The following is a 12,312-nucleotide window of genomic DNA, read 5'->3' as shown; positions in this document are numbered from 1 at the left end:
TTGTTGATGTTCATTTTATATACCAGGTCCACGGGCACTGGAAGTTAATGTAAATATATCGTATGTGTATGTATATAAAAAAGACCCTTCTTTTTTATATACATACACATACGATACATTTACATTAACTTCCAGTGCCCGTGACCAGGTCCAATCTAAAGACTTTTTGAACTATGACTACGTGTAGCTATTTAAAAAAAAATTATAATAGTTAAAGATGTGCACCAAAAGAGAAGATATTGAATTTTTCTCAATATTAAAACAACATGACATAACTAAGACATTGAAAACTTGTTTTTATCAAGTATATAATTGAATTTTCAAAGATATATTTTGATAAAAACAAGTTTTCATCTGATTGACAACAAAGTTTTAAAAATATAATTTTTTTGGGGGGGGTATTTTATTGAAAACCACATGGCCTATTGTAATCAAAGTGCAACATGGAAATTTGAATCATATTTGATAATAATAAATTTAACTATACATGATGTTATATGTGGATTTCAATAAAATATATATATACTAGGGCTAGCTGTTACAAAAAAAAAATTACATTTGCTGATGTCTTACCTTACATGACAATACTAATCAAAGATAATTACTGTATTTTATTTTAATACACTGCACGTGATGAAAGATATACTCATTTGACCCACAGGCCTTTAGATCACTTAGAAAAAAAAATTGAGGTGTTAAAAAAAAATAAAGGTATGGAACTCTTTTCATAGGGTACCTACTTTCACCAATAAAATTCTTTTAAATTGAATGCTTTACAAATTTACTTTTTATCCATATCTATCCATATATAAACAATCTTCATTCCTTCAAATTTCATTCCGTAATTCCTTATACTTCTTAAGATATTATGAAATCAATTCCGAAATTGACCTAAATTTTTTTAATTGACATCAGCTTGCCAATGGGCCCAACACTAATTGTTAAGCGGGAACGACAGGACAAATTTTCTCCAAAGTCTATTCTAAACTCAATGAATATTTGCTCATTTGAATTTGAGATTTACATGATTTTTCTTTAATTGGATCGTATGATCTTACTAAGTCACAAACAAAATGTTAGCGGTCTAATTGTTTTGAAAATAGAAAGGTATATAATCATGATAATGCATTACGGGAAAAAATTGTTCAACCATATAGCTTCTTTTACATTCATAATCAAAATGGCGGTGTAGTTGTTGATGCAGATTTTAACTTATTAATACAGACTACTTAACCTTACACTCTGGAGTAAGAAATCAACTTTAAAATGTTGAAAGATCTTGCAAATGCTATGCAACTCTTCGCTGCACCTCATACACCGTCTGTTTACATGTGAATGACCAGGGGCCCAAGCAAATGTCGAGTAAAAGAAAGAAGATCATGTTTTAGATTGATTTCAGAATATCTTGAGAAATATCGGTATATGGAAAAATATGTTGTATATCGGCACTATGAATTATTTTGAAAACTGGTTCTTGGAATTTAGTAAGTGTATCTTACAGTCAACTAGTCAGGATGTGTTACAGTAGATAATAAAGAATGTGTAATGGTGATAATTTTTATTCATTATTCATAGAATTGCCAAATTTGAATATACTGGAAAGAGAGGAGGTGGTGGATGGGGAAGAAGTGACTACATCTGAGGATTGGAAGGAGGGGAGGAGAGTAGTAGAACTTGGAGTGTTAGCTGAGGGCTTGCGGGGATGTTGTAAATGTGGCTTACCATTACAACTTTCACACACTATTTCTGTGTTGACATATGGTTTAGCTTCTTTGTTAAAGGTATGAACTCACCAATTTTTGCACAGTTTGTATAAAAACAACCTTGAAAGGTTTTTCCTTGAATTTTTCTCCATATAAAACAGGCAGTATTCCATATATCCATATTTTTAGTTTTGAAAGATGTTACATTTTTTTCTTTGAAGTAATTTGAAGTAATGCATATTTAAATTCTTTTTTCCCAAGCATTTGATTTCATTAATGGTGAATGAATTTAGAACAGTGACCTGTAATTAGGGATTCATTGATTTTACATTAACATTTCAGGTCTGTTGCAGCAATACAAAGTGTAATCATATTAACCATGTAAAAACGGGGAAAAAACATGGAAGAGTGTGGGATGTAAATACAAAGCTATCAGCAGGTAAGAAGTTTAACGTACACATCCCCTACATCAGTTACATGTATATTTATTATTGTCAAGTCACAAGAGCCTGATTGAGTTTTACCTGTCTATTCCAATATAAGCAAGTTTGTTGTCCCCCTCAACAACAACTTGGACACACCTTGAGAAATTGTTGCTGTCTTGGGGGACAATAAACTTGCTTTTGTCCTCATAGCCAGTAAATAGGTATATGTATCTATAAATTGATATAATCAGTGGCGGATTTAAGGGGGGGCACACCCGGCGCGCACCCCCCCGGAAATTGTCAAAGTTAGCATAAAACATAGTTTTGTCGAGGAAATGTTTCTGATGTCTACTCGGTAGACCTCATTTTTACCCTACAAAACCTCTAGAATCCAAGAGCTTCGGGGGGCTTCGCCCCCTTGGCCCCCACCAGGGCTTTGCCTCAAGGCGGCCCCCAGACCCCCTGCCTGAATCTGGCGCCCAACCCGCCAGGGTTCGACACTAACATTTTTCGGCGTTGGTCTAGCCGGACTAGTGCATCTTTAATTTTATTAGTCCACAGGCAATTTTATGAGTCCGTCAAAAATATAATTAAACAATAGAATTTACATTTCAAGGTACTTTTTATACTTTTTTTGTAATAAACAAAGCATGCGTTTACATGAAATGTTTTATACCAATATTTGTTGAAATTGCCTGATCAGGAACTAGGATCGTGTTCCCGATCTCATTATTCTCTATAAATGATTACGACATCCAAATGCCCGACATCTTTCTTTATGAGTCATAATAAATCATAATCCCTAAAATGTTTAATTTCATTCCAATGAGTCCTAAAATTAAGTGCCGAATTGACTCAGAATTACATAACTTTCCGCCAAGATGCAAGAAAGCTAAAAATACATACGGGTTTTCCAGTGAAAGTTGTCGAGAACTTCGTTAATTTTTTCCCCCAGAAAACTTTATTAGTCCATTCAGACTAATACGCCACAACTTTTATTAGTCCAAATGAAAATGTATTAGTCTGAGACTTATTAATCTGAGACTAACGGACTAACGTTAATGTCGAACCCTGCCCGTCTAACTTCAATTCCTGGATCCGCCCCTGATAATGTTTAATTCAGAATAAAAACTTGATGAGAAGGCAAGCTATTTTTAACTTATTGAAGCCAGAGGCTCATTTCAGCTTTCTGATCTTTTTCCATTTATCTGTCTGTCAACTTTTCAAAATATGCTTTAAAGGAGAGGGAAGTGGGTACTGGTATACTGTTTTACTCTTGTGTTTAACCACACAGTCACACCTTGTTTTGGCAATATGCCATATGATGGAATTCACTTTTATAGAAATCCAATGTCTGCTTCCTATTTATCCATGTGTCTGCCTGTATATTCACAAAAGAACCTATATTCACATCATAGAAAGGGTATAACAAGTTAGAATGGGACTTTTTTTGATTTGTTCTCTAAACCACTTGACTATTCAGATGGAAAAAATTCTCTGTAGAACAGCAAAGCCTTATTACTGTATTAATCATATTGATATTGAATCATCCTAATGTAGATCAATTCAAGTTTTGTTGCCATTACCCCTAGGGGTTTAGTTTGTTAAAAGTATGGGTTCTATTTTTAATTTCTGGTAATAAAGAGAGAAAATAAATGAGACTAAGGTGAGTGTTTAATTTCACAAGCTTCTTGTTTAAAGTGATTAGATTGATTTCTTTTTTACATTTATGAATTTGTATTTACAGCAATTGTACATGTTGGTATTGGTGCAACGCAAGTCAACAGTCTCCTTTCTGAGCTGAATATACCACCTGTAAGCCATGCCATGCTGGACAAAAGACAGAAAGAGATAGGCAGAGCTGTTGAAGATATTGCTGCAGAGTCTATGTCTGATGCTTTGCAGAAGGAACTGGAAATGATGAATGAGTGTGTAAACAATATAAATTCAGTTTAAATCTCACTATTTAGCTCAAATGAGCCAAAGGCGCAATAGAGCTTTTCTGATCAGATCAATGGGTGTCCAGCATACATGTGTAGTGGTCATATGGTATAACCTGTGTTGGTTAAGTCATAATTACTAACATGTATGTCACAAACATAACAACCCATTTAATTTAACATATAAGATACATGTATGTACAAATTGCATGCATTTTTGAAGGAAAAATTGTCTTATTTTCTTTACTTATTGATGGAGAATTAAATTATAAGGAATTAACTTCATAGTTATCCAAGTTATAATAGTGTAACCTGCTTTGAAATGAAAGCCTCGCTGTATAGAAAGCCAAAACTGGCACAACCCAGGATATACAGTATAACTTGGGTAGCTATTAAATTCATTCCTAGAATGAATTAAAAAAGGAAAATTTGATTGAAGAAAAAAAATTGAAGAGTGATAGAGACACGGTCTAATCAAAATTAGATGTTAGATCTGCTCACATTATTGCTACACTAGCATCTAACAACATCCTATAGAGGGTCACTCAGAGTTCAAATTCGGAACAACCCTAGACTTATTTTCTTCAATTACGTCAACAAATAAACAATGATTTTGCAAGAGACAATTTGATTGGTTGATTAGAATTTGACCTCTGACGTGACCCTCAATGAGATGTTGTTAGATGTTTGTGTAGCGAGTATGCAAGTGGATCTAACAAATAATTTTAATTAGATTGGACAGAGACAGTGACTTCCTAGAGTGACTTCCTGTGGCCCAAGCCCCAAGAGCCTCGTGTTTTAGTTTTGATCCCCAAATGAAAATCATAGGGAATACCTAATAATAATTGATAGTGATCAAGTTAATAGAATCTGATATACTGATAAATATAAGGTTTAGTCATGTACAGTATAATTTGTGTTGATAAATATGCAGAATGTTATGCACATTAGGGGGTGTTCTAAAGGAGACAGGTTCACAGTTAATAACTGATGTCTGTTATTTAACTATTTTTCAGAGAGATGAACGAAAATGGACTAGTTGTTGCTGTAGATGCTGGATGGCAAAAACGGGGTAGCGGAAAGACATATGATAGTTTATCAGGTAAAAATACTGTAAAAGCACAAATATTCGGGGGGATTAAATTTTGTTTATTCCGTTAACAAAATTCAACAAAATTAAATCCCACACGAAATTTTATATGACTATATATTGAATAGGGCTTTAAAAAAAATATGTTTGTTTCCTGTAACATTCCAAAAAAATTAAGGGTCGGTAGGTCGGGATTTTTTTTTTCTTATGAATTGTCAAACATCCCTGGACTCAATATACCAGGTGTCATATTTACAGTGGACACCCAACATGGCATCCAAAATGGCTGCCTAGCGGCAGAAAACGATCTTCAGAAAGTTGTAGGGGGAAATTGTTGTTATAATAATGATTACTCTTTATAACTAATCAAACTTAAATGTAAACTAGGTTGACATATTTTATGTCTCAAGTTAAGCTACAAGCTAATTTTCTTTTTTTAATAAATGGAATCAGCTGATTGATCAAACGAAGTTTTGCCATTTGTCAGAAAAAAAATTCACCCAGGGGGTAATTTGAATGGGTCGGTCGGGTTACAGGAAACAAACATATTTTTTTTAGACCTAGGGTTAGTTTTAAAACAACGACGAGATTATTTTTGATGTCAAAACAACAAAATTTTATGCCCACGAAAATTTATGCTTCTACAGTAGACAAATTTTAGGAAAATAAAAAAAAATATTGATGATTAGAGTGATTACTTTCCGCTTGTGCCCAACATAAACTATGCATTAAGTTTGCTTAGGACTTGATTCCATTAAATATGTATGCAAACAGATGCAATAAATTTAGAAAGACACATATCTCAAAGTTCAACTGTCCATATAAATTGTAAAATATTCTTCTAAAGAACAGCCATGAATAGTTATGTTGCTCATGCAGGTAAAGCATATTCAGTTTTGTTTGAAATATGGACCCAAGGTGGGATAATGGAGCCAAAAAAGGATATAATGTTTACACGGGAATATATATAGGAGAAAAATCATTAAGAGTCATAATGAGTCAAATCAAAATATTAAAATATTGGGTGATTTTACACAGTTAGCGTATTCGCTAATCGCTCTATGGCACGCAACCAATTTTTAACAACACTTATTAGAAACATTATTTACCAAAGCATTGTCAATACTTAGAACACTAACTTCAAAGAAGTAGGAATTTGGTCCCTATTGCATCCTGCAAACACGTTTTATAGCAACTGTTTACTTTTTTAAAGTTGAACGATTTGCATTAATTATACAGCACCCCTCATGAAAAATAAATATTTGACCTAATTATGCTATAGTGCACTGGACACACAGGTTCATTGCTGACTAAAGGGGTTAAAGGTTATTACCAAATGCATACATGTAACATCAGTGATCGAGTTTGATTTTCCTTGCCAAAGTATTAAGACATACATTTTATTAAGTTAAGAAATGCATGAAAAATGCTTTAATAAAAACAACGAATACATCTATAAGTTATACAGTTTTTCTAATTTGTAATTTTTCAGGTCATTGTTCCATGGTTGGTCCTCTCTCCGACAAAGTATTGTCATACTCTCTGAGGTCTAAGAATTGCAGAGTATGCAGTGTAGCTGAATCAACCAACAAGAATCCAGCAGCCCATGAGTGCTCAAAGAATTGGGAGGGTAGTTCAAAGGCCATGGAGGCAGATATGGTTATTGAGATGGTCCAAGATCTACAGAAAAGTAAAGGAATAACCATTGATGGAATCATTGGAGATGAGGACTCTACCACTATTGCAAGACTGAAAGCTAATGTCAATGCTGATATTAAGAAGTTGTCTGATAAAAATCATCTAAAGAAACTGTTTACAAACTCTTTGTTTACCTTGAAGAAAAAACATTCATCTCTAACTTTGTCTGTGATAAAGTACATTCAGAAATGCTTCAGTTACTCCATAGCACAGGGAAAAGGAAATGCTTCTCAAATCAAAGAAGACCTTTCATCAATTCCATTACACATATTTGGAGATCACCAACACTGCTCCTCAAGGTGGTGCAACTTCATTAACAACCCTAACCTGAGGTACAAGTCACTTCCACATGGAAAACCCCTGAAAGATAGGTTCCTTCAGGATGATCTGAAAGAAGTCTTCAGATCATATGCAAGTCATTCTGATCGTCTTTCATGCTTAGGAAGCACACAGTCGAATGAGAGTTTTCACAGAATGGTGTCTGCAAAAGCCCCAAAGACCCATCATTACAGCTCTTCTTCAAGCCTCAGATACAGAGTTGCTGCATGTGTAGCCCAGAAAAATGTTGGACACAGATATCTTGTAAAGGTTTGTAAATTTTTATTTTTTCATGCTTATTGTGTCATATCTGAGTTGAACCACTCAAGTTATCTCTTACATTTGAAAATTCTGCAATTTTTAATCAAAAGCAGATTGTATTGTATATGTATGTACATTGTAGTTGTACATAATAGATTCTTTTATCCTTATTAAAGGTTAACAAGAAATTGGGCCTCTCTCCTGGCTACTATACTCGACGACAGTGCATTCTGAGGGATTTACAAAGAAAGCGACAGAAGGCCATTTCAGTGACACAGAAATTTAAAAGGAGAAGGAGAGAATTGAAAGCCAGGAAGTACGTACTAGTATACTTTGATTGTCATTTGTCAGGTGTAAAAAACCTTTTGTCAACCTCAAAAATGAAAATAAACCAAGAACAAGTGAATGATGATAAGTATGAATTTAAGTGGGAATTAAAATCTTGCATGTTACTAAGATTTGTTTTCTGAATCACCAAAGATTTACGGTATGCTTGTTATAAATAGCATGGTTTGATAAATATTTTTTTTCAAAGAAGGGAGGGCATATTGCTTTGCTGCAATCTTAAAATAAAAATTTTACCTACCTACATACCCAGTTTTTTAGCTCACCTTAGCGGAAAGCTCAAGTGAGCTTTACTGATAAAAATGTATCTGTTGTCATTAACTTTTCACATTTTCATCTTCTTCTCAAGAACAACTAGGCCAATTTCAACCAAACTTGCTACAAAGTTAGTATCCACTGGGCCAGGTAAGATGAAACTCATATGGAATCATCTTCAGGTAGTGTAGATTCAAGTTTGTTCAAATCTTGACCCTGGGGGATAGGGTGGGACCACATAGCCAATCAAAGTTTTACACAGGAATATATAGAGAATTTGAAATCTTTAAAAATCTTCTAAAGGACTGCAAAGCCATGATAAGTGATATTGATATGAAATCATCCTCAGGTAGTGTAGATTCTAGATTGTTTAAATCATGACCCCCAGGGATAGGGTGGGGCCACAATTGCATTTTACAGTACAATATATTTTTTAAAAAATTCTCAAGAATAGCAAAGCTATGATTGGTGATATTAATATGGAAGCATCCTCAGGTAAAGTAGAATTAATTTTTTTTTTTTCAAATCATACATGGTGGATCAAAGTTTTACATAGGAAAATAAAGGGAAAAAATCCCCCCCCTCCGAAAAAAAAGAGAAGCTATGTTTAGTCATATGGAAATGTAAACATCCTCATGTATTGAAGATTTAAATTTGTTTAAATCCTGATCCTTTGTGGTAGGGAGGGAAACAGTGGGGAATCAAATTCAAATTATTACTAAGTAATATATATGAACAAAATGTTAAAAAAGTTATATGCTGTATTGATATGGAGGCATTCTTAAGTAGTGATAAAATTTAAGCCCCCCCCCCCCTTCAGTAAATTACATGTACCATAACTTTTCTATTCTGGTCTACTTTGTGCTCTTTCCTTGCCGATGTGCTCAGGATTTTCATTTATTTACAACTCCTAATTTATTAGCTGTACATTAGGTGATTGTTTATTTTGCTAGGCCTTTTGTAAGACCTCAGTTTAGAATCATTTGTTTTACAGTATACATTTTCTTTACAGAATTCAAAGTATTTCTACAAAAGAAACAAGGGAAGGCATCAGTTATTTAACAGGATGTGATCTCCAGCAGGCCTCTGACATCGTTGAAATTCCAGCTCCAAAAACAATTCCAAAGTATGATCATCTCCCTTCAAGTCAGCTGTTAAATGCTGAAGAGATCTATTTTGATTTGGAAACTACTGGACTCGGTAAGAACCTAGATTTAAATGTTAAGTCAATGCTGATGGTTATGGCCCTCTTCCGGTATTTCTTTTGTATGCATTTTGAAGGAATAATACTAGAGTTATCATAGAAAACGAATAGAAATGGAGACTTGCATAATTCCGGTATTGGTACAAGTAGTTGAGCATGTTTTATATCTTTCAAAACTTTACCCTTCCTTCTGAGGACACTGATTAAAAAGAAATTGCATATTCTGAAAGAATTCAAGCATCTTTGAAGGAGTTAAGTCTTGGGGAAGAGGGTTACTATTATTATAATGTTTCAAAATTTTTTAAATCATGCATACTGTAAACGGATTACATTTGGCTGTGTATTCTAATAGCGGATTTGGTGAAACGCAGCAACCGCTAAATCAAGTACAACGCTAAATGTCTTGCACATATACTGGTACACATAAAGAAGAAAATGAAGAAATGCGCTAAATCAAATCTACGCTTACTTATTCAAAAGTCAATTTCTGCCAAATATCATACATGCTAAATATAATACATTTACAATATATCAATTTTTGTATGTATTTTTTCTAATGCTTTTAATTTTAAAAACTTGAATTTACTTAAGGAATGGATTAAATAGCAACCCAAATTATACTGTATTACCTGGGTTGGGGCAGTTTACGCTTTCTAAACCTCAAAGCGGTTTATAAAAAAGCGTAAACTGCTCCAACCCAGGTTGTAGCAGTATAATTTGGGTTGCCATTTAATTCACTCCTTATGATTTAATTTTCAATCATCAAGAATATAAAACAAGACAAATTTTCTCTTTATAACGCCTTCAAATAGTTCATATTTTAAACGTAACGTCAAGCGGATTGATACAATTTGATGTAAGTCATTGTGACGTAAGCAAACCAGATTATACAATTTAGATTAATTTTTTATCCAATCAAATGATGCGTTACAATCAAAATTAAATTATTTGTTTTTTATTTTTAGCAAGGGATTCTCATATTGTGCAGTTGTCTGCAGTTAGAAATGATGAGGTTTTCAACAAATACATCATTCCAGAAAAACCAATGTCCTCAAAAGCTACAGAAATTACTGGAATAAAAGTAGTCAACAATAAAATGTACCACAATGATGAGGAAGTTGAGACAGTCAGCATTAAGGATGCACTGATCCAGTTTATCGACTTCATGAAGAAATCGGAGTCAGATGCTGTTCTAGTTGGACACAACTCCAAAGTGTTTGACCTTCCTGTGCTGTTCAACATTTTGAGTAAATTAAACATTTTGGAGGCATTCTCATCTGCAGTCATTGGTTTCATTGATACCTTACCTCTTTTCAAAATTTCACATCCAAACCTTTCATCATACTCACAGTTACACCTCTTCGAAGAAATTCTACAAGACAAATACAGTGCGCATGACTCATTACAGGATGTCTTAGCCTTGAAGAGATTGTTGGACCATACAGGACCTTCCCCTGAAGTCAAACTTGCTGCATCTTTCACTTCAAACTCTGCCTTTGCCATATTCCATCACAAGAACACAACAAAAAGTCTAATGAGCACACTAAAGCCTTTATTGGACCAAAAGGTGATTTCGAATGGAATGGGAAATAAGATTGCCAGCAGTGGACTCTCCTTATCACACTTACAACTGGCTTATCGCAGAAATGGTAGGGAGGGAGTACAGGATGTGCTGACAGAGATAACAGATAACAGTGTGCGTGTGACAAAATCTAGAAAAATCATTGATTCTGTTGCAGATTTTCTCAGATCTGAGCAGTAACGCAGTTGTATGATGTTCTTTGTATGTAACTATGTTATTGTTTGTTTGGTTGTTTGTTTGTTTGTTTGTTTGTTTGTTTGATTTCTGTGAGCCAGTGCTCACTAGTAATACCCTCACTCTGATGTGAATATGGACAGACAGGAATAAACAAAGTTAATTGACAATGGATTCGTACAAAAATGAATCCAACCATATTTCATGTCTAAAAAATTTCAAGCATCTGTGATGAGTAGTTGTGGAGAAAACTGTGACAAAAATTTATTATTTGTGGTACAGACAGATGCACAGATAAACAGGAAGTTGACATCAGATTCGTCTAAAACCAATTCCAACTGTGATGAGTAGTTGTGGAGAAAACTGTGACAAAAATTTGTTATTTGTGGTACAGACAGATGCACAGATAAACAGGAAGTTGACATCAGATTCGTCTAAAACAAATTCCAACTGTGATGAGTAGTTGTGGAGAAAACTGTGACAAAAATTTATTATTTGTGGTACAGACAGATGCACAGATAAACAGGAAGTTGACATCAGATTCGTCTAAAACCAATTCCAACTGGGATGAGTAGTTAAGGAGAAAACTGTGACAAAAATTTACTATTTGTGGTACAGACAGATGCACAGATAATCAGGAATTTGACATCAGATTCGTCTAAAACCAATTCCAAATGTGATGAGTAGTTTTGGAGAAAACTGTGACAAAAATTTACTTTTTGTGGTACAGACAGATGCACAGATAATCAGGAAGTTGACATCAGATTCGTCTAAAACCAATTCCAACATACGGCATGGCTAAAGAAAGAGTGTGCTAAAACTTAAAGCATCTGTGATGAGCAATTGAGCATGATGAGTGATTGCTGAGAAAAATTGGACAAAAATTTGTTACTGACAGTAAGACACACAAGTGTAGAAAGAAAAACAGTATAAACCCTGTGCTTCAGAGCAGGGGTATAATTATGCCATGTACTATTGTTTTTTTCAATGTTTATTGTTATAGGTAGTTTGTAGTTGAACAAAACATTTTCTTTCCATTCAAAATAAATCCTTATTTAGAAATTGACAACAATTTATTTTCATTACCCATATTTTGAGCATACATGAAAAATTAAAAGGTGTTCATTGATATTTATTGAAGAAGACTATGTGCATATTAAATTGAAACATGCACAAATGAATATGAAAGGACATTCTGTAAATGTTTAATATTGTGTATGACCTATATTTGGCAGTAATCTATTTTTCAACAATTGGGCTAGGTTTGATTTCTAGCAAAATTTTTATTGTGTACTTATAAATACGCAGGTCATAAAG

The 12,312-nt window shown here is 33.8% G+C and overlaps 1 protein-coding gene across 1 annotated transcript; it reads left to right on the top strand.

The window, feature by feature from the left end:
- The first annotated feature begins 1,568 nt into the window (after positions 1 to 1,568).
- On the top strand, positions 1,569 to 11,001 carry LOC134264986 (uncharacterized). The gene is made up of 8 exons (XM_062747233.1): positions 1,569 to 1,781; positions 2,046 to 2,142; positions 3,876 to 4,056; positions 5,085 to 5,170; positions 6,651 to 7,444; positions 7,612 to 7,751; positions 9,048 to 9,235; positions 10,205 to 11,001. Exons 3-8 carry the CDS (start codon positions 3,956 to 3,958, stop codon positions 10,999 to 11,001), a joined length of 2,106 nt encoding a protein of 701 aa, XP_062603217.1. The 5' UTR covers positions 1,569 to 1,781; positions 2,046 to 2,142; positions 3,876 to 3,955.
- The last annotated feature ends 1,311 nt before the right edge of the window (positions 11,002 to 12,312 follow it).

This window comes from Saccostrea cucullata, unplaced genomic scaffold (genome assembly GCF_032062105.1).
Source record: "Saccostrea cucullata isolate Sc308-1 unplaced genomic scaffold, CSIRO_AGI_Scuc_v1 ctg10786, whole genome shotgun sequence".
Lineage (NCBI taxonomy): Eukaryota > Metazoa > Mollusca > Bivalvia > Ostreida > Ostreidae > Saccostrea > Saccostrea cuccullata.
This window is presented reverse-complemented; position numbering and strand designations above follow the sequence as displayed.

What these genes read in the sequence shown, in the direction of transcription:
- LOC134264986 (XM_062747233.1), top strand. Translation starts at nt 3,956, where the DNA reads ATGCTGGACAAAAGACAGAAAGAGATAGGCAGAGCTGTTGAAGATATT. An exon ending in GAACTGGAAATGATGAATGA is followed by an intron (nt 4,057 to 5,084) that starts GTGTGTAAACAA and finishes ACTATTTTTCAG; the next exon opens with AGAGATGAACGAAAATGGAC. An exon ending in GACACAGATATCTTGTAAAG is followed by an intron (nt 7,445 to 7,611) that starts GTTTGTAAATTT and finishes TCCTTATTAAAG; the next exon opens with GTTAACAAGAAATTGGGCCT.